Genomic DNA, 26,824 nt, shown 5'->3' with positions numbered 1-26,824 from the left:
ATATTCAAACTCCATGTCAATGCAATTCATTTCTGCATTTCCAGGACTGGGTGGAAAAAAGTATCATGCCTTCTTCAACATTTGATGTCGGCACTGCCGTCATGGCCAAGTGGCCGGGCAGTAATCTGTGGTTCAAGTCTACCATCCTTGATGTGACTGAGGATGGATACTCTGTCCGATACGAGGATGGCACTGAGGAGGATATCCCAAAGAAGGATGTAATGGTAAGATGCCAAATGTTTGCTAATTTGTTGAATATCGTCTCCGGGGCGACAATACCTCGTATCTACAAAATGTCAAATGTTCAGGAGAGCCAAAAAAACATGGCGGCCAAAGCACTATAGCGAATGGGAAAGCCTTTCCTTTGATATTCTGTGGTGGCTTCCTTTTTGGAGTAAGACAGTTGGGATTTGGACAGGACATCACTTACATGTAACCCATATTTGACCATTAATTGAAAAAGGTCATTTTCACCAAAATTTCAGATACAAGGTCTTGTCACCCCAGCAATGATATGTCACTGACAAAAATTGCAATGAAAACCTGTTTGTAAGGACTGCTTAAAGGGGATATCTAGTCCCAAAATTGATTAGTCTGATAAAAAAGAGTCAAATCTTACACGAGTTCAACAGTAAAAAAAAATTGACTGAAATTGGATGGAAAATAAGGAAGTTTTTAAATTTTGAAGTTTTGCTAAATTCTGCAAAATAGTTCTTGTACAGTGGATATAAATATGCAAATTAGTGAGCTGACCATGTTATAACCTCATAATTTTCCATTGATCGTGTACAAAAAAAGAAATCACGAAAATTCAATGTTTCTGTAATTGAAATCTGAAACATGATCTATTCCTGGTTGAATAACTTCAGAATAGTGATCAGTAAATATATCAGGATTTGAGCCTCGGACATATTTTGCGTTTGAATGAAAAATAGAAATTTCAAAATTTTATGCACAAACTATCATGGCAAGTTGTGAGGGAATGGCATGCTCACTTTGCCATTTGCATACTCATATTGTCCATTCAAGAACTGTTTCATTTTTTACCCAATTTCAATCAAAATTTTACAGTTGAACATTTCAAATTCTTTGAAGGGACACAAATTTCATGGTCTTGATAACGTGCAGGTGACGATTCTGAATTGGAGGTTGCTTTTCAGAGGCTTATAATGTAGAAAGAAGGTGACTATTTCAAAGCTTGTTGAACTTCTCGAGAATTGAAGGCTTGTTACAGCTCAAGATGTGAACCATTTGCACCAGTCAATGTGTCAATACCTTTGATTCACGGTTACCATAACCTGTATCAGGCTGGGCATTTTGTTCGGACTCTTTTGTGGAAAAGTTATGTTAAGATGCAGACCTCCCAACCTTTCTGAATTTGGATGAAAGAATCTGAATTTTGACTATTTCTACAGTGTACCTCTTGTTTCAATACAAGTCTCCTATTTTTCATGATGATTGTACTACATGTGCCTGTAGGATTTTCCTACTTTTGAACCAAAGCATCCTTATTTTTCAACCAGATAGGCTGGGAGGTCTGAACATATAAAAGCAAGTAAAAAAACAAAAGAGATACAAGATAATTTTTTTCTTCTTTTTCTACATTTCAGGCTGAATCCTACTTTACGCGATCGCGATCACGTTCAAGGTCTCGATCACCAGGTAGGAGACGCTCTCGCTCGCCAGCTCGTAAGTCTTCCCCCTCTCGGAGCCAAAGGAAGTCGCGCAGCCCAGCACGGAAGCCGGCACAAAAGCCGGCGCAAAAGCCAGCAGCAGCTGAGAAGAAGGCGGAGGAGAAGAAGGCAGTCGTAGACACACCAGTGTCAAGGGCACAAGAGAAGCGGACTGAAACCAAACTCATTACGCGGGTGAGTGTCAGAATACAACACCAGCATCACTATACCAATCACTGTACCAATGCGGCTTTTTTAGAGAAACTCCCAAATCAAGGAGATTGGTGAACTTAAACAGCAATCATGTCCTGACTTACAGTTGTACAAGTAGTGAGCATTACAGTCTATATTTGAATGGTGAAAAGTTCGTTGACATCACACACAAATGAAATGAGATAGCTGAAAAATTAGCAGCTCAATCTTTTAAAAGTGGAGTAAGAAATTCACTCCTTTTTTTTTTTTTTTTTTTTGCAAAGCAATTAGTTTTTTCAGCTCCAGAAAAGTAATTTTCAATACAGGAGTACAGTGTATCTTCGTAATTACTTTGAATGCCAAGCAGTATGTGAACAACACAACAATATGTACAAAAAAGTTTAGTAGGAGTAATTTTCATGATAGACAGGTATTGAATTATTGGAGATGACAACAGCACACAAACCTTATACCTCTCAGTTCATATTCAGCTGCAATAAACTGTAAATATGGGGTCATTCATAGATATGGGAGGGGGAGAGGTAAGTGGGGTCAGTGTAAGTTCAGAGTGGCTCTAATCTAATTTGAGGCAGTGCAACATGTATCAGCATGTATTCTGTGGTGGTATTTCAGCATTCACACACACCTCTGAGTTGTGAGCAGAAATTCATCTAATGACTTAACCATTCAAGATATCAACTTTCAAGCCCGGATAATGAGAAGAAAGGATGTCGTGAGTTTGCCTCATCACTCATTCTGCACACAGAAAATAAAATCAAAAATTGTTTTCTTTGTTGCTCGTGGCTCACTAATACATTTAATTGTCCCCGCCGAACGAGTTCGAGCAGGGGACTATGAAACGGGCTCCGTACGTGTGTGTGTCCGTGTGTCCGTCCGTCTGTCTGTCTGTGCGTCCGTGTGTGATCAAAATGTTCAATTTGCTACTTCTCTGTCATTTATGAGCCAATTTTGATTCTGTTTGCTTTATATGATAGCACTACATGGGAGCTTTGAAACTTCTACACAGAATTTCAGTTGTGACCTTTGACCTTGACCTTTGACCTATATTGTACATTTTGCTTCAAAATGCTACTCCTTCGCCATTTCTAACCCGATTTCGATTCCGTTTGCTTTATGTGATGGCACTAGGTGAGGGCTTCAAAACTTCTACACAGAATTTTGACCTTTGACTTCTTTGACCTTTGACCTTGATTTTTGACCTATATTGTACATTGGCTACAAAATGCTACTCCTTCGCCATTTCTAACCCGATTTCGATTCCGTTTGCTTTATGTGATGGCACTAGGTGAGGGCTTCAAAACTTCTACACAGAATTTTGACCTTTGACTTCTTTGACCTTTGACCTTGATTTTTGACCTATATTGTACATTGGCTACAAAATGCTACTCCTTCGCCATTTCTAACCCGATTTCGATTCCGTTTGCTTTATATGATAACACTAGGTGAGGGCTTCAAAACTTCTACACAGAATTTTGACCTTTGACTTCTTTGACCTTTGACCTTGATTTTTGACCTATATTGTACATTGGCTACAAAATGCTACTCCTTCGCCATTTCTAACCCGATTTCGATTCCGTTTGCTTTATGTGATGGCACTAGGTGAGGGCTTCAAAACTTCTACACAGAATTTTGACCTTTGACTTCTTTGACCTTTGACCTTGATTTTTGACCTATATTGTACATTGGCTACAAAATGCTACTCCTTCGCCATTTCTAACCCGATTTCGATTCCGTTTGCTTTTTGTGATGGCACTAGGTGAGGGCTTCAAAACTTCTACACAGAATTTTGACCTTTGACTTCTTTGACCTTTGACCTTGATTTTTTACCGATATTGTACATTTTGCTACTAAATGCTACTTCCGGCGGGGACATATTTTACGCACCGCGTAATTTCTACTTTTCCTTGTTTATAATTGAATCTGTCAAATCTCTGCAAATAAGCGAGTAATCTGAGACTTTACACTTTTCATCCCTTGAGGAATCAGGTACATAATTTCCATTTGTTAGATCATAACTCCCAATATGAATGCTGTTGCCCAGAGAGGATGGGTGGGGGGGGGGGGGGGGGAATAAAGTGAATGCTTTTCAAACATTCTATGATAGCATGGACGTAGATCCATGATGATAGTGAGGTATGAAAAAAAAAATGCAGACTTTGTGACCTGTATAATCATTCTATTTGGTTGGTTGTTTGTGGGCTTTTTTAGTTACCTGTACTCGTCTCTTTAGCATAATAGGTTCTTTTGCATCATTTGTTGTATATTCATTATTCATTTGTGTATGTAATTCATTTCATCCCCTTTCATGCACTTTTCCTGCTGTGCCTTGAGCACATTAGTTATGTGGAATTGGCACATTATAAGTATTCTGTATTATTATTATTATTATTATTATTATCATCATCATCATTACATTATCATTATTATTATTATTATTATTATTATTATTATTATTATTATTATTATCATCATTATTATTATTATTATTTCCTCAATACATTTTCAGGGGATAATAAGAAATCTGGAGTGTTAAGATAATTATAGTTGTGTGGGATATAAAATGAGTTCTGCCTGAATCAAACACTTCAAACCCAAAAGTACTGTGAAATGGACTGCAATCCATGCTTTGCTGCTAGTTCCCCCCCCCCCCCCCCCCCCCATTGAGAAAAAAAAAAAGAGTTGCTATCGTCTGAGCATAAGATGACACCAGATTATAGGTCAAAGTACTACATGCTGTAATCACCAAAGTAATCATCCCATGCACTGGAATGCCTCATGGATGAACTAGCCTGAATGACTAGACTATTATGTGATCATGTTCACACCCACTTATGCAAACTCTCAACCAAAGAAATGTGATATGCACCAATGAAAAATGCCTCACGTACATACTATGTATAAGCTTATCCAGTGGATAATACTGTGAATGTCCTATCTCTAAGTTTCAAAAATAAAATATACTGAGCCACTGTACCATATGCAGTTGCAGTAAGGAGTCTGAGTTTTACAGACTACTACAAAGTCACCCTGAGCAATGCTGATTATTCATGCGGATTACCATGCCCACTTAAAGTGTGTAAGAATTGCACATGTTACTACCCTGGCATTCCAACAGCACCTCCGTCGCTGAAACTGGCAAGGAATTCCATGGTAATTAAGACTGGTAGTCCACAGCAGCACAATTGGATTGTCCTGTCTGTGTTAATTATGCTGTTTAGACACTCACATTGATTTGGTAGTCTATACAGCCATCAGTTTTACTGCTCTACACATCTGTAGTCTTATTGTGTGACCATCACATAAGCCCAGATATTTATGTAACAGGTAAGTTCTCAGATTTCTTACTGGTATGAACATTGTTTGCACATCACCTCTGCTGGTACTGTCATGTTGCCATCTCCTGCCAGAGGATTTTATAAGTTATACAACTATGTTTGTATCCCACTATCAAGGTTGTTCGCAGTCTGCCAATGCCCTTTTTAAGCCCATCTAAAGGTGTGAAAAAGGTAACTTGTGGAGCAGCTAAACTTGGTTTTCTTTAATCTTGGTTGAATTTCTTTAACATACTTAACGCGAGTTGCGTTAGTTTGCTGTTACTCTTTGACCATATTTTGCCCTTTAACCCTTTATCACTCAGAGATCCCAGATATGTGCAGTGTGCTATGGTCCATACTGCATTGGGGAGGCCTTTTTGCTAACCTTAACTTTTTCCATGATGATCAATTTCAATTCAACATTTTCTGCAATTTACTGCATGCCAGAAGTACATGTGATGTTTTTCTCCATAATTTACAAGATTGCTAATTATGCAAGTTCTTTCAACTAAAAATCAAGTCACATTTAAATGCATAGTAACATGACTGATAAGTCATAAAACATCTTTTAGGTAATTCATATATGTTTGAGGTGTTATGTACGTTAGTCATGTTTACATTGTATACTGTATACGCTATAATTTTCGTGTACATAAATTTTCGCGAATTACCGCTGTCACACATATTCGCGAGTGGTTAAATTCGCGATTGGGGGACCAGAGAAAATATGAAGTGGCAAAGAAAGTGTGAATTTTCAACTTACTAGCAAATAAGAATGATACTAGTTATACACTGCATGAAAAAAACGTACCAAACTCTGCGAACTAGTAAGTTAGAATTCAACATTTTTGAAGTGGTTAAGTCCATCGCGCTAGATTTCTGACGAGTGGTCCCCTTGCGATAATGGATTGGCTCTCTACAGTATTCGTAAGTAGACGTGGACGTGCGTAAACAAGCTTAGCCAGTATGGTCTGTTCGGTAAGTCGTGACATGGTATACTAGTACTGAAATGTTCGTATCATCAAGGCAAGGGATTCATTTTGGAAGGTAATATTTTCACGTGTTGTTAATTTCGCGAATAGCTCCCGACTCGCGAAAATAAAACCCCCACGAAATATATAGCGTATACAGTATTTGTGTGTTTGTGTGTCCATTCACTTTGTTTATTCACGATTTTAATTGTCTTGCATGAGACATATCAAAAATTCAATTAGATATCATTAGCAGTTGTTGGATAATGAATTACTTGGCAATATGAATATTAGATGTGTATATTGTATGTTACATCACATGCAAATTCATGTCTTAGGAATTAATTTTGATCAAACAATTTTTGCAGTGAAGTAATGATTAAGCAGCATTTTGTGGGTCTCAGGCCTTGTGTAAAAATTTGATGTGTGAATTTTGATACAAACATTTGATACCATATGGCTTTCACTCATTTAGAATTCACTTAAAACTGACAATAGATGTGTTGAAATGAAAGTATATTTATCAGGCATTAATCTTTTTCTTATGCACAAGCTGATCCACTTTGTTCCATGCTGAATGCTGTATATTTTTATGATAAATGTAACTTCAAAGGATTTTGGCTAACCGTCATAGTAAGGGAGAGAAATCAAACTCAGAAGCACTGCTTCCAGGTTAGTTACAGTACTTCACCAGTAAGATGAGACACTCAGTGTGTACTCGGGACTTTTATGAAATTCCATGCAGTACAATAGAATTGTACAGCATGGATTGCCGTGGCTTGCAGTTCACTACCTTTTTTGTTGTTGTTGACTAACATTTTTCACATATTTTAAAGGTGCATGGTCCCCGTGTTTTAGTCAAATGAGTACGCGGGCGCACGGCGCAAGTTTCCTATAGAGACCTACGCTATCGACTTCTTTTGGCGCTTACGCTTTGGCCCACTTTCCCGAGTCCGAAGAAGTCCGATTCACTGTAGTCAGTGGTCCGATCACAGTTCGGCTCATGATTCGGCTGAGGGGGATGACAGCTTTAGCAAACTTCTTTTGTGATGTCATAATAACAAGCACATATGCACGCACCCTGGCATTACTAGAGACTGCGCGATGCGCAGAGAAGACAACAAAGGCAACGTTACTTAGCAACACCTACGCACTTTACTCTTGATGACAGCTCTACTTCGGTAATCTTCGGCAGTATCATCAACAGCGCCATCTACACTACCGGGACTATGCCCCTTTAAAGAATCAGAGATTTAATCACCTAATTTCAGTGTGCAACGTGTATTTTCTTGTTTATAAAGAGTGACAAGAAACTTGCAGAGTCTTATATTGAATCTTCCCTCGAGCTGTAGTCCTACAATTACATGGATTACCCTTTGCGGTGTCTTGTCCCATTCATGTCAAGGATCCATTCTTTCATTTTTGCAGATTATGTGATAGTCTAGACTATAGCCTTGTAATGCGTTTGTACTTTTTTAGCAGACTGCAGCTACAAATATTTGGGAGCCGGAGGGGGTTGGGAGAATATAGCATACTGCAATGTAAGTGCTTGAAGCTGCAGTGATGTCACGCTTTGTTTGACACATTGTATACAATGTATATACATCCTCCACCCCTCCAATACTAGACAATTGTTACTGTGCTTCCCAGTTTGAAGGCCCTTTGAGGCAACTATTCCATAGTTAATACTTATCAGACAAAACTGGTTCTTGCACATTGGAATTATTCCACCGCTGGTAAGTCATATTACAGTGTGCATAGGAAAAAGGCACACCCATAACAACCTGCTTTTGCATAGAAATTTTGAGGTAACGTTTTATCATTCCTGCTGGTGATATATTACCGAAGGCAGTGTCTTCGTCTGTGATATACTGTTTTCCTGTATTACCTCAATCCAGACTGTGACAAAAACTGAGCACCACACCTACACAACCAGGGCACAGACGAGATCCGGGAAGCAGATTCTTGAACCTTTAGTCGAGATGAAGTCAGGCAGAGTTCCAAAGACAACACACTATGAGTTTGGAGGGCCTATCGGTAAGTCAAGATCCTATCCTGAAATTTAGATGGAAGATCCATGTGAGTGTGTCTAGACAGTAGCAGTCTGTAGCTTACAATATAGATACAGAGGACTCCCATTATAATGAAGTTCTCAGGACTGGCAGTTTTCTTTCGTTATGATATCGTTATAAACGAACAAATAAACAATAAAAAAGCACACAGTGGATAATGTTGCGGCCCAAATTTTTACTTCGTTGCAAGTGGAATTTTGTTATAAGCGTGTTCGTTAGGACAGGGGTACACTGTAGAAGAAAGGGCAACTCATCACCAAAGGCAGAGCAGTTGCATTTGCTAAGAGCAACCATGCTCTCACCCTTCCCCCCCCCCCCCCCCCAAGTCGTGAGGAAGCTGAGTCAGTTGCAGGGATCAGCATTAGCGATGGGCTGGGGGCCACCAAAAATTGTTGTCAGGCCACCAAATTTTCAAAAAAGGTGGCCCGATTGGGCAACTAGGATTCAAAATGTATTAATGTGATTCCTTTTAGTGCGGGCCACCAGAATTTGAAATTTAAAGATATCAGTGGTAAACTTTACAAAATGATGATCACGCAGGGCTCGACATTAGTGGTGGTCCGGGTCCACTAAAGATTGGTGTCAGGCCACCAGATTTATCTCTTTGTGGCCCGATCTGGCAGCCACGATTCAAAATGGATTGTTACATTTGCTTTTATGTAGGGCCACCAAAGCAACAGATTGAAAGATTTTAGTGGCCTTAATGGGCCACCAGACGACCCCCAAAAAAGTTAATGTCGAGCCCTAGATCATGTACTGAAATAATTGGTACCTCGTTTTGAATTGCTTAGAAAAAGTCTGCAGCACTTGTAGTTCCACCTGTGTATGGCATCTTCATTGACTGATACAAGTTCCTCCCTTTCCACCATCCTCCCTCCCTTCATCCAGGCACATTCCTGATGATTTTTGGCTTGCCCTTTGTGGTCTACTACCTGTACTTCACCTGCCTACCATCTGCCTGTCAGCTGACCCACAAGCCTCCCTTCTCCCTCAACTGGAAGGACTACTATGACCAGGATGCCTACCTGCTCTACCTCGGCTGGTTCCTCTTCCAGGCCATCTTGGCCCTGATTCCCATTGGCAAGGTAATGGTGGCTGAGATCGGTCATCTCATAAGGTGGCACAGTCACACTATACAAAACAAATCATAGTCTTACTACCCAGTATTTTGCTTTGCTTAGTTCAGGCGGTAGGACCACAAATTTCTTGAGAAGTCATGAGCAAAAGCTTCCCACAAAACTTCCTGCAGTGCACTTGGGAAGTTTTTCACTTCTAGCAAAACTACGTGAAGATTTGTGCTGTGTGAGAGTGCACTGCTGAAACTTAAGTCTGCGACGGCATAATAGATCGTTTCGTACGAACATTGTGCATTCTTATGTACGCTTTTGCGCATTTGCATTTTTTACCTACAAGTGGCTTAAAGTACAAGGTATATCCTATCGCTGACACTACACATAGTTTTGTCTATAATGTGACTATGCTCTAACTTCTGGAAGTTACTGGGAATCAAACTACACATAGTTTCATGTAGTGTGACTGCAGATATGGAGGAGGTGTGCATTATCCAGAGTGAACAGATATTTGATGTTGACCTTTTAAGCTTGCCACAGACTGGTTCAAACAGGATTTCATGCAGATTTTATGTCTATTGCATCTGATAAAGAATAAGAATACCAGCTTCATTGTGAATTTGTTTCCTGTAAGGAAGAGGAGTGTGCATGTAAATGGCTTTAATAACTTCTACAATGTTGTTTTGTTCCATATCTACCAGTTGTAGCTGGCACTTTTACATGGTCGTTATGTTAATTGTAGTGAAAGCTGGAGGTTGCAGAACCTTTAAATTTGCCAATTGACAAATTGACTTTAGGAATTATATCTGACACATTTTGCTCTGTGTTTTTTTTAATACATATCTGACTTCGTTTTTTTTATACCCCACAGGTGGTGCAGGGGCAGCCTCTCAGGTCTGGGAGGAGACTAAGCTACAGGACCAATGGTAATCCATTATGTGCTCTCACTTATTTGAAGGATGAAACAAAATTTGTCATGCCATAAAATTGTTGAGTTTTATACACTTTTTTTTCCTCTTGGACAGCCTCCTTTTGTAATGAGCTTTTGCAATGAGGTTACTATGAAAAATCGCATTTCAAATTACCAGGGAAGAAGTAGGAAATGCTGGATATGGAAACTTCTCTTTTGGTACGTTACATGCATTTTGAGTCACTTATTTCATGGATTTTAAATTATAGCTGACAAAATGTCACCTTGCATCCATCACAAAGCAAAGGAAAGTCGCACGCCCCAATTTTGTGTAAGGACTCAAAATGTTGTGAAGGGCAGGCCTCGAATTAACCGACGGCCACCGACGGCCATGGCCGTCGGTGCCCCTCTCGTTGGCCGCAATGCCCTTTCTTCCGTGATCAAAGTTACGGCCAAAAAAAATGTGCCCTTTTTCTTGTGGCCGTGGTGCCCTTTTGGAATGAAAGTTCTTGTATATGACGTATGATATGCCCTTTCTCAAAGTCTACACTTCAATAAGCTTGAACAAATTTCCTCATCTCAAATATCATACCTTCTCTTCAGTTCACTCGCGTCCCACTATTCTTATCTGATTCAAACTCAACGAGACGACGTGTACGTACACTTGTACTTATGTACGTACGGTACGGCCGACCGGCTTTGACCGTTCCGACTGCCTCCGCAGCGCAGCGGCCATAGAGTTACTAGCTAGGTAGTAGTCCACTTCCTGGACATGCATTTTGAGTCACTTATTTCATGGATTTTAAATTATAGCTGACAAAATGTCACCTTGCATCCATCACAAAGCAAAGGAAAGTCGCACGCCCCAATTTTGTGTAAGGACTCAAAATGTTGTGAAGGGCAGGCCTCGAATTAACCGACGGCCACCGACGGCCATGGCCGTCGGTGCCCCTCTCGTTGGCCGCAATGCCCTTTCTTCCGTGATCAAAGTTACGGCCAAAAAAAATGTGCCCTTTTTCTTGTGGCCGTGGTGCCCTTTTGGAATGAAAGTTCTTGTATATGACGTATGATATGCCCTTTCTCAAAGTCTACACTTCAATAAGCTTGAACAAATTTCCTCATCTCAAATATCATACCTTCTCTTCAGTTCACTCGCGTCCCACTATTCTTATCTGATTCAAACTCAACGAGACGACGTGTACGTACACTTGTACTTATGTACGTACGGTACGGCCGACCGGCTTTGACCGTTCCGACTGCCTCCGCAGCGCAGCGGCCATAGAGTTACTAGCTAGGTAGTAGTCCACTTCCTGGACTGTATTCGTAGTGTGCCCGCGCGTACGTACGGAAGTACGTTGATGGTGTCTGTACGTCGAGTGTCGCAATCAGCGGTTGAGCGCGTTGGGTGGGTGCAGTATGTGCATGCGTGTGTTACTGTGGGGAATGCGGCTATTAAATCGTCTGGACCAAGTGGTCGCAAGCCATGTGCCAGGCATGTCGGACGGCTGCGAGAATTGCCATCTCTCTCGCTCTGCATTCATGCCCGCATGCTCAAAGTAAATGTGATCGAGGGCACGCATGCGAAAAAAAGTGAAATAAAATGTAAAAAAAATTGTGCAGATCCCCCACCCCCGTAACACTGTATGTGAACACGGGTTGGCTGGTTAGTTGAAAGTGTTCCTCAAAGTGCCCTTTTTGATTTTTGTTCCTCAAAGTGCTCTTTTGTTCCTCAAAGTGCCCTTTTTGTTCCTCAAAGTGCCCTTTTTGTTCCTCAAAGTGCCCTTTTCGTTCCTCAAAGTGCCCTTTTTGTTCCTCAAAGTGCCCTTTTCGCTCCTCAAAGTGCCCTTTTTGTTCCTCAAAGTGCCCTTTTTGTTCCTCAAAGTGCCCTTTTTGTTCCTCAAAGTGCCCTTTTTGTTCTTAAAACTGCCCCTTAGGAAAAAGTGTGCCCCCCTTTACAGGAAAAAAGGGGCACCTTCAAAGAAAAAAGGGCACATTTAGTTGATCCTCCAAAAGGTGAAGGGGCACTGTGTACCCCTGCCCCCCCCCCCCCCCCCCAGAGCTGCCCCTGTGCTCCTTCCAGGCCCTTTTTGTACTTTCAGTTGCCCTGGTGCAAAATCGGTCCCATTCTCCTAAAAAGGGGCATATTCCAGAAAAGGGGGCACATTTTGATGGTGCCCCAAAAAGTATAGGGGGGGGGGGTATGTGCCCCCTGCCCCTGTTTTTGTAAATCCGAATATTCTAACGTTGATTATTCCGAAGCGGTATTAAAACCAGGGCCCTTTCTAAAAAGATTTATTACAATGCAACTCAAAAAATAAAATGCAGGTGATATCAAATCACACGCAACTTTTGCATTTAAACGCAATTGCGTTGCTGAAAAGACTGGCGTTTGATAATCATATGAAACTAGAAAATAATTGTTACGAACCTGAAACTCAATTGCATTTAAACGCAACTCTAAAAATCAAATGCAAGTCCATCAAATCACACGCAACGATGTATTTAAACGCAAGAGCGTTGCAGAGAAGACTTGCGGTTTTTGTACGAAACTAGAAACTGCGTTTAAATAAATCTCTATTACATCTACGGAAATGACGGAAGTGCGTTATTGTTGAAAAGACTTGCATTATTTTTTTCATTTCGTATAAGCAAAATTAAAAATTAAACGCAACTCTGAAAATCAAATGCAAGTCCATCAAAACACATGGCACGCTGAAAAGACTTGCGTTTGATAATCACACAAAACTAGAAAATTGTAGGAAACTTAAACTCAATTGCGTTTAAACGCAACACTAAAAATCAAATGCAAGTCCATCAAATCACACGGAACGCTGAAAGACTTGCGTTTGATAATCACATGATACTAGAAAATTGAAGGGAACTTTTTTTATACCCCCGCCAAACGAAGTTTGAAGGGGGTATATAGGAATCAGCGGACGGTCGGTCAGGCGGTCGGTCCGTTGCAAATCTTGCGTCGCAAACTACTTCCTCAGTTTTCAACCGATTCCCATAAAACTTGGCACAGATGTGTGCCTTGGGTTGTAGATGTGCAAGACGTATTTTTTGACAGTACCCAAAAGTACGTTGCCATGGTAACGGCATATTATGGGTAAAAATGGGTACAAATCTTGCGTCGTGAACTCCTCCCACAGTTTTTGATCAATTTTTATGAAATTAGGTACAGATGTTCATCTGAATATGTTAATGTGCAAGACACATATTTCCGCAGTAGCAAAAAGTGCGTTGCCATGGTAACGGCATGTTATTGGTAAAATATAGGGCAAAATGCTTCATGGCAAAACTGCTTCATCAGTGTTCTTCCAATTCTCATGGAATTCATATTGAATGTTTGTCTTAGGATATAGGTCAGCATGACACATTTCTTGACAGTGACAAAAAGTATGTTGCCATGGTAACAGCTCACATATTATGAGCCAAAATGATGGAAAATTTTGTGTTGCAAACTACTTCCTCAGTTTTTGCCCAATTTCCATGAAACTTGGTACAGATGTGTGCCTTTGGTTGTAGATGTGCAAGACGCATTTTTCGACAGTACCCAAACTACGTTTCCATGGTAACGGCATATTAATGGCAGAAGATCAAGGAAAGATCTTGCGGATTTAACTACTTCCTCAGTTTTTTGACCAAAGCTTATGAAATGTTGTTTTGACCAAAGCTTATGAAATGTTGTTTGGTGGGGGTATAACCAGTCGCTGTAGCGACATTTCTAGTTTTAACTCAATTGCGTTTAAACGCAACTCTAAAAATCAAATGCAAGTCCATCAAATCACGTAACGGTGTATTCAAACGTAAGAGCGTTGCAGAGAAGACTTGCGGTTTTTGTACGAAACTATAAGAAATTGCGTTTAAACGCATCTCTAAACGTCTACGGAAGTGTGTTATTGTTTAAAAGACTTATCGTAAGCAAAATTAAAAATTAAACGCAATTCTGAAAATCAAATACAAGTCCATCAAATCACACGGAACGCTGAAAAGACTTGCGTTTGATAATAACACAAATCTAGAAAATTGTATGAAATGTAAACTCAATTGCGTTTAAACGCAACTATAAAAATCAAATGCAAATCTGTTTTTAAAACGCAAGAGCGTTGCAGAAAAGACTTGCGGTTCTTGCCCAAAACTAGAAACTGCGTTTAAACGCATAAAAATGTACGGAAGTGCGTTATTGTTGAAAAGGCTCGCATTATTTTTTATTTCGTAACGGAACTTTCGCCGTGACCGAACTTAGTCTGCACTTGCAGAGGAAAGACATCGCAACATTTACACGTTTCAAACTACCGAAACGCATGCTGCTTCACAAAATGTCAATGAAAAAAATGATAACGAATTATTGTTAAAGTTCGCTATGCCGAAGTTTTAAATCTCAGTCCAAAGTTGAATTAGTCCGACAATGGTAAGAGGTTTGTTTTTACGGAGGTTATAGTAGTCCGAAAGATGTCGTTTTCGGATGAACAAACCTTTCTTCTTCTTATTTCAGACAGGCCCGCGCCGTACAGAGCGGTAGTTATAATGTTGCGAATCGGAGCAGAACAAATATGGCGACTTAGGGAAGGAAAATCACACATGTTTCAACTCAGTCGGCACTGAAAAATAATCTTGACAGAATCATGCGAAATCACACGCATATCTTCCCAGCAACGCACTTGAATTTAAATCGCAAAGTTTAATTCAATTTTGGGGAATTTGCCTTTGATATTTCAAATTAAGTTTAAAACGTTAAGTGTCTAGAAACGGGCCTAGGTTTCCGATCCCGCTCTCTCAAAATCTCTCTAGAGATTTGGGAATTGTGCCTTGTCGTCGTTACTAACCCGCGCAAGATTTATGCATGAACTAAAACATTATTGTTGCTCATGTCAGTAGGCATGTTTTGGCGGCAAAAGGAGTAAGATATATGGGTAGCGATCTGCATCGTGATCCAAATCTTACTCTGTACAGAGGAAATTAATTTTCATTTATAAGTCGACAAAATGTCGACTTACGCGTAAGTCGACGTGTTTTGCTCAGTCCCGATTATGTCGACTTACGCGAGGTTGACTGTTATGTATTTGGGGGGGGGGGGGTGTTGTTAGAATATGAAAAAATAAACATAAAATTCTTGCAACGTCGCAAAAATCACCCTTTAAAAAAACACCCATTACCCAACATGCCCTTTTCAATGTGGCCTTGGTGCCCCTCTGACTGACCTAAGTGCCCTTTCATGGCTGGCCTCTTGGAAAAAGTGCCCTTTTCTAAATGGCCTTGCCCCTCCAAAATCCTATTTCAAGGCCTGGAAGTGTCAACCTAGTCAATCTGTAGCTTTTTATGTTTTCTGAAAGAGCAATTCTTCTACATAATTCTAAAGTTTGGGAACTTGAAACAAATGAGAAATTGAGGGAGGGTTCTTTTGCAGTCTTTCTAGAATGTTTTTTTTTTTTTTTTTTTTTTTTTGTTGAATAGTGTGATTAGGTATGTCTTTAGGGCCCTTTATCATTTCTTAGAAAACCTCTACACACTCTTCACTTTCAACTCTAATAAGTTTTTACAAGATAATGCCACTGCTTTGAAAGTTTGTATTAGTCATGAGTGGAGTGTGCCTCTTGAGCATGTAAAATTTCAGCTCAATCTGATAATCCCTTCATTGTGGTTGCTACAGAGTTTTTATGCCTCCGCCACGAAGTGGTGCCGGAGGCATTATGTTTTCGGGTTGTCCGTCCGTCCGTCCGTCCGTCCGTAATAAATTTTGTGGACAGGGTAACTATCAAAACCTTTTAAGGTATCCTAATGAAACTTGGCATGTATGTGTATTAGGGGGTGAAGTTGTGCCTATCAACTTTTGGGTGCACATGGTCATGGTCAAAGGTCAAAAGGTCAAGGTCAAATACGTAAAATTTCACTATTTCCTCCATATCTATGCAATGCCTGAAGATATTTTCTTGAAACTTAGTGTAAACATGTATTACCCAATTAAAATTCTCTGGTGAAAGTGTTGGGTCATGAGGTCAAAGGTCAAAAGGTTAAGTTAAAATATTAAAACTTCGTTTTTTTTCTCCTTTTTTTACCTTGGAAATTGTTCAAGGTATCTTCATGGAACATAGTATATATACACGTACTGACTGGCAGTTATTATCTAGAGAATCTAGGGTTCATAGGGTCAAAGGTCAGTTGTCAAAGGTCAAGTGCAACACTTCAAATTTTTACTATTTCCCTCATACATGTATTTATGTAATGCCAGCAATTTTTTTTTTTTTTTTTTACACTTGGTGTATGCATGTATAACCTAGATTATCTGGAAATTTTCTTTTTCTCTTTTTTTTTGTTTGGGGGGGGGGGGGGGGGCAGGGGTTTGCCTCAAAGGTCAAAAGGTCAAAGATCAAGGGAAAGTGCTGAACTAACTTTTTCCTCCATATCTCAGAAGTTGCTCAAGTTATCTTGAAACTTACTACATATTTGTGCATGTTCTGCCTGACAGTGATTATCCTATGAATTTTAGGGTCAAAGGCCAAAAGAAAATGGTAACGGTGTACTTTTCAATACAGAAATTACACTTTTTCTCCATACCTTGAAATTACAGTATTCATACACTTATGAATGGGTCAAAGTCAAGTTAAAGTCCTTGAATCCCCAAATACATGCTCTCCTATTCATCTAATTAAACGTAGGTAAAGGAAGGTGAACATTCAACACATTTGTGACAAACATGTAATTTCAATATTTTGCCAATATTGTGAAAATGTAATTATACATTGTCCACATATACTATAGACCTATTAGGAGAATCATGCATCATGGCGGAGGCATAGCAGTCGCCTTAGCGACATTTCTAGTACATCATGTTTTTTGTCCTATTCATTGCACAGAGCACATTGTGGTGAGATCAAGCACTTGAATGGTCTACCCTAAACTTCAATGCCTCTTTTCTCGTTCAACACTCTTCCAGGGTGTATACATTCTGTCCATTATTTAGATAGGTTTGGAAAGTCTAATTGTATTGAGTTTCATATCATTTCAAAGCTTAAGTGTCTGCTCTTTCAGAATCTACCCTTACGTAACAAAATCCATGTCGTGGCGACTTTATGTTGGTTTTGTGATGCAGGATCACATACTGTGAAAGCATTTTTGTCTCGCCCACCGGAGGTGAAGGCGAGACTAAGGGATCCAAATGGCGTCCGTCCGTCGTCCGTCCGTCGTCCGTCCGTCGTCCGTCGTCCGTCCGTCGTCCGTCACAAATGTTAAAGTTTACCTGCAAGACTCTCTTATGATGCATAACTTGGCAACTGTTACAGCAATGGCAGCCACACTTGGGTGATAGAAGCACTAGGGGTATCTTCATGTTATGGTGTTGTCAGAGGTCATGTGATGAGGTCAAAGGTCATTTGAGGTCATATATTAAAGGGTATGTGCAAGACCCTCTTTTCTATGTTAAAGTTTACCTGCAAGACTCTCTTTTGACAAATAACTTCACATAAGTTGCTTGGATTACAACCTAACTTGGGTCATAGATGCACTGGGGGTACCTTCATGTTATTGTGCCATTGGAGGTCACAGGATAAGGTCAAAGGTCATTTGAGGTCATACGTTAAAGTTTACTTGCAAGACTCATATCGCTCGTAACTCCACACATGTTGCTACAATAGCAATCAAACTTGGGTGATGGATGCACTGGGGGTACCTTCATGTTATGGTGCCGTAAGAGGTCACATGATAAGGTCAAAGGTCATTTGAGGTCATTCGTTAAAGTTTACTTGCAAGACTCTCTTATCACACATAACTCAGCACATGTTGCTACAATGGCAATCAAACTTGGGTGATGGTAGATGTCTCTTGGGAAGTTGAAGGTAACCACAAGGTCAAAGGTTACAGACAGGGGTCAACGAACTTTTAGGCCCCAATGTTAAGTCTTTAGGGTGCATTTCGTTTATGGCTCATAACTTTTGATCCCTTTGTCCGTTTGTGACCAAACTTTAATGGAACATGTCTCTTGGGGAAGTGAAGGTCGTCACAAGGTCAAAGGTCACAGACAGGGGTCAACAAACTTTAGGGCCCAATGTTATGTTTTTAGGGCGCGTTTTGATTGTGGCTCATAACTTTTGATCCCTATGTCCGTTTGTGACCAAACTTGGACGGTAGATGTCCCTTGGGGAGTTAAAGGTCATCACAAGGTCAAAGGTCACAGAAAGGGGTCAACAAATTTTTAGGGCCCAATGTTAAGTTTTTATGCCGCGTTTCGATTATGGCTCATTACTTTTGATCCCTTTGTCCGTTTGTGACCAAACTTGGATGGTAAATGTCCCTTAGGGTATTGAAGGTCACCACAAGGTCAAAGGTCATAAGCAGGTCAATTAACTTCTGGGAGTTATAAAAAATATTAATTCCTTGTACGCGAATGGGCGAGACACAATTTGGCGATTGCCTTGTTTTTTTTTTTGATGTGTACAAAAAAATATTCTTTTCATCACTTGATCTAGCAAAGATGATCCCCTCAAACAAAACAAAAAAAATAAATACATTTCCTTGATGCTCAGTGTCTCTCTTTCTGCCACCCCAAAAACAGGTTTGTTTGCCCTGGTAGTGACCTTTGCCTCATTTGGCGCCATGGTGTACTACAAGTGTGGGGTGGAGTTCATCGTCGACAAGTTCCTGCCGCTGATGACAGCAGCCGTCCTCTTCTCCTTCCTCTTCAGTCTCGTCCTCTACATCAAGGCACGGAGGGCGCCAAACACGGCCCTGGCACCAGGCGGAAATTCTGGTGGGTGCCTTTGAAAGTATCAGCTCCAACCATTGGCTAAACTCATCCCCCTTCCCCTCCCCTCCAAATCCCCCGCATTTGAAAGAAAAAGAACCTATAAACAATGAAAACAAAAATGACGAGGATAAGAAAATTTTATGTACATCCGTGATGGATATCAAATGGTATTCATGATGTCAGGCATAAACATTGACTGGTGATACTGGTCTAGGTGAGATTATTGTTCATGCACATGTGCAGAAGACAGGAAAAAAAAAAATGGCAGTATGTGTGACATTGCAAAAAGAGTTCTGCAATTATACATGAAATTAAAAACATGAGCTTGTGATGTCTACTTGAAGACAGTAAATGATAATTTAAAAATTTATTTTTCTAATTTATACTTATAGGTACTAACACCTTCATAGGTCTGTCAAATTTGTGACAATACACAGGTCTTGCAAATTCTGTGAAATACGATTGATATTTGGCCAGTGTAATAGTAATATGAATGTTGCAAAGTACTGATGTTATATGTACACTTGGAACTTCCTGAGACCTTGCTCTTGTAACAAACGTCACATGAACAGGTAATGTCATCTATGACTTCTTCATCGGCCACGAGCTGAACCCTCGCGTTGGTAGCTTGGACCTGAAGTACTTCTGTGAGCTTCGTCCAGGACTCTTCCTTTGGGTGAGTAGTGATTACCTTGATGTCAGCACAATCATTAATGTCTCTCTTTCTTTCTTTTTGTGAAGTGGCGACAAAAAAATCTACTGACAAAAAACAAAAAAAAATTAAGCTTATTGAGTTATTCCTGAATTTTCATATTTCTGTGATTTGGCAAAGCCATCTCTAATAAGAGTCCAGCAGCACTTAAATTATGCAGTGTTTTATTACTTTTCACCCTCTTAAAAGAATTTTGTCGCATTGTTCATGATAGGTTGAATTATTGTGAAAATTCACCTGTGTCATGTTTTGTTTATTTGAGACTCTCTTATATAAAGTGTGTAACCAAATCGGGGAAAAAAAACCTCTGCATTTGTATTTTATGACGGTACAAAAAATTCATCCGCCACAGCAAGCTGTTTCTGTGAAAATTCTTTGTATATACACAGCTTTTTTCATGTGTATTCACATCAATATTCTCCCAAATACACTCAGTACATAGTGTACACATCCTTTTGATCTTACTGGTGTAAGAGCATAGAACCTTTTCTGTCTTGCGATTACTGGGCCAAACAAATCTTTACGAATCCCCATCTGATAAACTTTCCTGCCGCGGTGAAGAACAGAAGGATTTACTGGTGGTATGCATGTTTCGTGTATCTCCCACCATACCTGTAGGCACTCATCAACTTTGCCTGCCTGGCCAAAGTGTGGACAGACTTTCCAGACAACGCCCCCTGGAACCTCATCCTCATCTGCATCTTCCAGTTCGTCTATGTCTTTGATGCCCTACTCTATGAGGTAACTTCATCTTGCGTCACTGTTAACAAGATGGCAGCCAGTGTGTTTAAAAAAGAATAGAAACGGTCAAAGAAGTTAGTTTGTGCAAAGTCAGATTTACCACAGCATTTTGTTTGCTTGTATTTTCTTTTTCATTGTACTTATTTTATGAGAGGGATCAGCAGGATACCAGATTTTTGCACAGTAACTTGTTAATCAATAAATGAGGAGATGCAAATGTATTCTGTGTCATAAAATGCACAATATGCTGTATATGTGACCGGCTACAACAAAAGGATCCTAAAGTCGCTGACGGCTGAGCCAAGAAAATCGAGTTTGAAGTCACATCATCAAAATTGGTCAAAACAATCGGATTTCTGTTTTTCGCATAATTTTTTAGTCTAATGTTTTGTCTATCATCTGCCGAAATTTCGAAGCTAATTGATCAAAGGAAAGGCAAGAAATCAGCATTTTTCTGGGCCATGATTTTCGGACTTTCAATGTAACAGAAACGTGTCCGAATATTTGGATTTAGCACTGTACCAAGACTCCGCCCCTAGCAACGAGGGAGTGATCTTATTGGTCAGTGCGTGGCACCCTCATTACTGATTGGTCGTGTGTAGACCGCTGGTGCTGAGCTTGAATGAACATCGCGGAGGTCGCTAGGAGCATACCTTCTATTGTTATGCGGTGAAAAATGTCTCGCCAGCCCTTGACCACGATATCGTCGGAAGGAAAACTTTGAAGGCGTTTTTCTCAATACTCTAAATTCCACAACCACTTAACATGCGCTAATAAAACCATCGATATCTCCGCAACCGAGTACTCTTATGAGTTGTCCTATGTATGAAATTAAAGTAGAAGAGTAAGGGAATAATGTCATGCCATTTTCAGAAAATTGTCCTCCCCCGACTTACGTATCCTTTTGTTGTAGCGGGTCACATATCACCTCGCTTAGGTTTGTTTGTGTTCTGAATTGCCTGTAGACCCCATGCAATTTGTGTGCAAATGAGCTCATAGAATTTAGTCATCCTGCATGTTGCTCTTTTCGTGTATTTGTGTTTATTTGGTTTTACTTCTCTTGTTTGGTATGTGCTTTTTTTTTTTGTTCCTTAGTTTTAGGAAGTGTTTAATGTTTTATAAGCATTATCATTACCATCCTAATTCCTATCCCTGCTTTGTTCTTCACAGTCTGCCATCCTGACGACCATGGACATCATCCAGGATGGTTTTGGCTTCATGCTGGTCTTTGGTGACCTGGCCTGGGTGCCTTTCACCTACTCCTTGCAGGCACGCTACCTTGTGGACCACGCCCCTGGCTTCGACCAGCGCTGCCTCATTCCAGTCGCCATGCTTTTCTGTAAGTTTTGCATCACATCATTCACTCCCAACACTACAGTCATACATACAACATAGATGGTTTATTTCACAAGTCGACTGATATTCATGAAATTGAGAGCTGCTATAAATGCATCCTGAAACACAAGTGTGCTATACATCCTTCTCCAGGATGGGAGATCACAAAAATTTACTGTGAAACCAGAAATATTTCTGGCATGAAATTTTTTGCAAGTGGAGGAGACAGCTGTTTTTGCACCATGAAATTTTTGTCAATTGCATAGTGTAGACAAGAACTTTCGCTTGTGTGTTATAATTCTGCAAAATTTTTGCTCTCAAGAAATTCTCGAAATTAACATTCACGCCAAAATTTCTGGTTTTACAGTATCCTGGAATGGGAGATTTTTGTGGTACATTATATTCACCTATTTCCGTCAACTTTTGGCTAGCCCGAATTCTATAATCCATGAAAATATCTTAACAACTTTCTGTGCACCTTTTGAACAGGCTGAATCATGGGCTTGGCCCGTTCGAGTGTGTGTGTATTCATTTGCCCTAGTAGTATTTATGTGAGCAATGTGTGTGTGCAGTAGTTCTGCACAGCCGGCACATTTGAATGGAGTGTGCAGCACATCAATTTTCATGCAGAAAAATGGTATATCAAATCCTGTCTTTTCTGTGAATTGGATGGAAACGTACAAGTGAATAATTTTGTATCGCAGACTCAAGAACCCGCAAATATGTTTTTTAGCCAGTCAGCACAAAAAAATTCATCATGTGAAAATTCTGACGTTTTACAGTACTGTAGGAGCTGAAATTTTCGCGGTGGTTTTATTTTCGCGAATTTCGTGAATCGCCTTTTGAACCACGAAAATAACAACGCGTGAATAAGTAAGTTCAGTTAGACCCTCGCAACCGCGAAATTAACAGCACGCGAAAATGTCCTCCAAGTAGCAATTCACGAAAATTTCTCTACGTGAAAATTTCAGCTCGTACAGTAATAGGTATTACAATTTAGTCTGCAAGAAATTTGTTAGAAATTAGTCAAAAACAGTATTCCATATGTTTTTGTTCATTTGCTATGGCATATATCTTCATATCATATTACAATTTATCCTCTACTTGTTTTCTCCTGCAGCCCTAGGATACTGCATCTTCCGTATGGCCAACAGCCAGAAGAATTCCTTCAGGGAGAACCCACATGGCAAGACTGTCTCTCGTAAGTTGCATATCTTCTGCATGGTCTTAAACAAAAACAAAAACAAAAAATTGAGGGAGAAGTAAGCAAAGTTGCTGCATTCATAATTTTATATTGTTGTCCATAACAAAATCAAAAGCATTTCAAGCATCAGAGAAAAAGACAGGCAGAGACAAATACAGATGCTTTTGTATTTCGTGGCGATTGTTATGAAATGTTAGATGCAGCAGATATTTGTGAGGAAGAAAGTGGGAAAGACTTCTTGCCATTTATTTATTGTTTTTAATGGTACTTTGAGTGGTTATATGACTTGACGTGTTAGGTGACAGGTGAGACTCGATGTGGAGTGTATAGTTTTGCCATTCACTCTACCAGAAAGAATATATATTAAGTTGAATTTTTTGGCAGTTTGCATATACTTGGAATAACAGATATTCTTCCAGCTACATTATGGTCATCCCCATGATATTTGTTCATTTATTGATGCATTTGTCTATGCTGTTATTTATTAAGGTGATGATTCATTCATATCTTGTTTTGTTGTCGTTTTAAAATTTGCCTGCAATTGGACAGATCTGGTGACCATTCCAACGGACACCGGTAGGAGGTTGCTTATCTCTGGCTGGTGGGGATTCGTCCGCAAACCAAACTACCTCGGTGACCTTCTCATGGCATTGTCATGGTCACTGTGCACAGGTGTGTTTCTATATACTGTAACACATGATATATTCGCGGCATGAATTTTTTGCGAATTGGAACCGACAGCCTTTTTCGTGGCATGAAATTTTCGCAAAGTGCCACTGGTGTTCAATGCATATAGTGTAAACAAGGACTTTCGTGTGCATTTTAATTTCGCGAATCTTGGCGCTCGCGAATTTAAAGTGCACACGAAAATTCCTCGTTTTACAGTATAGTGAGATACCCGCACCTCGTCAGGGACCCTATTATCGTCACCCTGCGTAAAATTACTGTACCCCCAGGACTGTATTCAGTACGCTTGAAACTTTGCAAGGTTACCACAACCAAGCAAACTGAGGTGAAAACCGAACAGTTTTTCTTGAAAATCCTAAATTTATGTAAGGAATTTGTGTTATCAAGTATCGTCACGGTCACCAGCACACATCTTTTATGTGCTTTGTCTATGAGAGCACGGGGTGGCGAGATGCGGGCCCCTTCCTTAGCACACAACTATTCCGTTGTTCGTGTTTGATGACGATAGCTGCAAATTTCCGGTATCGATCATTGAACTTGTAGCTCCACTGGAATCTTCAGCATTTTTCCTTTATGTGAATGGGATTTCATAGAATTTCAGTGACATAGTGTGATTTAAACATGCATAAACATTAACTTTGACGAGGTGCGGGTCACTCAAGTACAGTATACTTCCTCTTCCTCAACTTCCAAGTTGTATATGTGTAAATAAAAAGTTAACGTAAATGTCATAAAAGACTGCATAGTTGTGGGTATGCCCTGCAACATTGGTACGGTATCTCTTAGTGCTCATTTCACGCATGTGCTCACAAATTTTCAGAAAGTTAACCACACAGCATAGTGAAGTGAATGGAAGAGAGGAGTTCTTCATTTGCCATTGTCATAGTAATGCATTTGCAAAGATCATTGTACTGACAACTCCCTTTTATGACGAAGTCTTTGGGACCGGCAGTTTTCTTTTGTCATATCGAAATTTTGTTATAAATGATCGAATTAGCAATAAAGATCGCAGACAGATAATGTTGGGGCCTGAATTTTTTCCTTGTAACCGGAATTTTGTTATAACCATGTTTTGTTATAATTGTGTTTGTCATAACAGGAGTGCACTGAAGTCATTTCAAACGATGTGAAAGCACTCAGTTGTTTTTTTAGTGTGAAAAAAACAAAACAAGGCAAACTCACAAGCCAGATGTGCTTTACCCTGAAAAATCTTATTGGGTTAACAGTTGTGGAGTACTTCTGACAGGACCACAGAACTTCACAACAATGTTTAATCATCATTTACGTTTTCTTCCCCGTTCAGGATTTGGAAGCGTCGTGCCATACTTCTACCCGATCTACTTCTTCATCCTCCTCGTGCATCGCGAGCGGAGGGATGATGCCGCCTGCCGGCAGAAGTACGGAGGGGCCTGGGACAAGTACTGCAGCACTGTCAAGTACAGGATCATCCCGTACATCTACTAGGAAGCAGCAGGAGGAACTCGGTCCCAACCCCACACCCCCTTCCTTATTTCTTGTGCCTCCCATCTCGGAGGGGATTGAGTGCATTCAGTGTGTGAGATTGGAGTGGCCAGTCTGTTTGAAGAACGCACAAGGGGGTAGTGCAGGCCAGCTGTATGTACTCATCCTAATTGCAGGAGATCACAGTGGTATATATATTTTTTTAAGTTCGCAAGCGGTCTTCATGAGACTCTTGAAAGGAAAAAAGAGACAAAAAAACGATACAAGAATGCTACAAATTATTTCCACTCTTTCCACGTAATCACATTGATGACATGGGAAGTCGCATGAATTTTTGCTGATGACACATTATATGACTGGCACTACACACACCAAACAAAGAATATATTTCCCCATTTATGCAAATGAACTTTATTGTGGAAGTGTCCTGTGCATTTAACAGTATCCATTTATTTCACCTGCCCAATGGGAAGTTTTAGTTGCTCAGGGCAATCAGGAATGTGGGTTTGTAGTATGCTGTAAGTTCATTGCTTGTATTTAAGTTATACATTTTAAAAATTGTTTTGAGCATGTTTCAATGCCTTTCATGTGTCTATCTTTAATATCATTTCTCAGTGATTTACCCTTCTCTTGGAAACATTCCTGTAAATGAAATTTACTCTTAGTGTATAAATTGAAGGATTCAATGCAGTTTGTTGCTTCTTCTTTTTTTGTTATGATTTTTTTTTCTGTAGTATAATCTAGTTTTCAGGGTAAGTCTGTAAACTAAGTGGACAGCAATAATGTTTTTAGATGAGTCCAGTCATACTGTAAATCTATTGGTTTATTTTAGCAAGTTTTGAAAGAATGGAAGTAGAATTTGCAATGTTTAGGAATTTCACACTGCACAGGTGCTCAACCATTCACTTGGTTTTGTGTCTGTGCTGTTGTGGCTAAAACGTTGGGTCGATACCATACTGGGCCAGCATGCCTTGTAGCTTACTATATTGACAGCCGTGTGCTTTCAGCTTCTAGACCAGTACAATTACAAGTGTGCACTTGATTTAGATTGAAAAAAATAAAATAAAATAACGCTTTGTACCCTGCACGTATGTGTGTATGGTGTACACATGGCACATACATCGCAAGCAGTAAATGGAGTTTAGTCAAACATATGGCCAGCATGAAAGACATTTGCACTTGGGTGTTCAACGCAATCCATGCAGTCACCATAGCAGCAGATTTTTAATAACACAATTGGGTGTTTTCTGATGGCTGCCATGGTGATTTCAAATATTGCAGCTTGCAAGAATTACAGACCAATATGTGATAAATGTCCTCACATGTTGCAGAGATATGAACAAATTCCATTTTGGTCTTTTGCTGTGAATGTTTTGTGATTCAGACAGACGAGAATGTGAAAAATCAGCCCGGAAAATATGCCAAGTTAACAATTTGCACCAGAGTTGAATATAATTTGGACGAAAAAACAAAAACAAATCTGACCTTTGAACTACTAGACAAGTAAAGAACTGCTGAGTCCCAAAAAAACCTTGAATATCTGCTCATGTCTTGAGCAAAAATTGGAATTTTGAAATGCTTTTGGAATCATTTTGGCCTGGCGAGATGTATGTAAAAAGCACCAATCTCTCCCTGATTGCTCTTTAGAATGTCAGCAATTTTGATGTGGGAATGTTGGCAGCCCCCTCAAGTATGCATAAGATTGCCAGCTTCAGTGC

General features: G+C 39.9%; 1 protein-coding gene across 1 annotated transcript; it reads left to right on the top strand.

Moving 5' to 3' along the window:
• Positions 1 to 64: 64 nt before the first annotated feature.
• Positions 65 to 26,537, top strand: LOC139717439 (delta(14)-sterol reductase TM7SF2-like). Its single transcript, XM_071628950.1, has 14 exons — positions 65 to 224; positions 1,611 to 1,745; positions 1,788 to 1,868; positions 5,339 to 5,392; positions 8,070 to 8,208; positions 9,132 to 9,328; positions 10,185 to 10,239; positions 18,775 to 18,969; positions 19,539 to 19,642; positions 20,297 to 20,419; positions 21,590 to 21,758; positions 22,875 to 22,955; positions 23,508 to 23,630; positions 24,949 to 26,537. The coding sequence occupies exons 1-14, from the start codon at positions 66 to 68 to the stop codon at positions 25,107 to 25,109; spliced, it is 1,776 nt and encodes a 591-aa protein (XP_071485051.1). The 5' UTR covers position 65; the 3' UTR covers positions 25,110 to 26,537.
• The last annotated feature ends 287 nt before the right edge of the window (positions 26,538 to 26,824 follow it).

This window comes from Diadema antillarum, unplaced genomic scaffold (assembly GCF_040938485.1).
Source record: "Diadema antillarum isolate AM-2024a unplaced genomic scaffold, OU_Dant_1.0 scf00000007, whole genome shotgun sequence".
NCBI classification, from domain to species: Eukaryota; Metazoa; Echinodermata; class Echinoidea; order Diadematoida; family Diadematidae; genus Diadema; species Diadema antillarum.
This window is presented reverse-complemented; position numbering and strand designations above follow the sequence as displayed.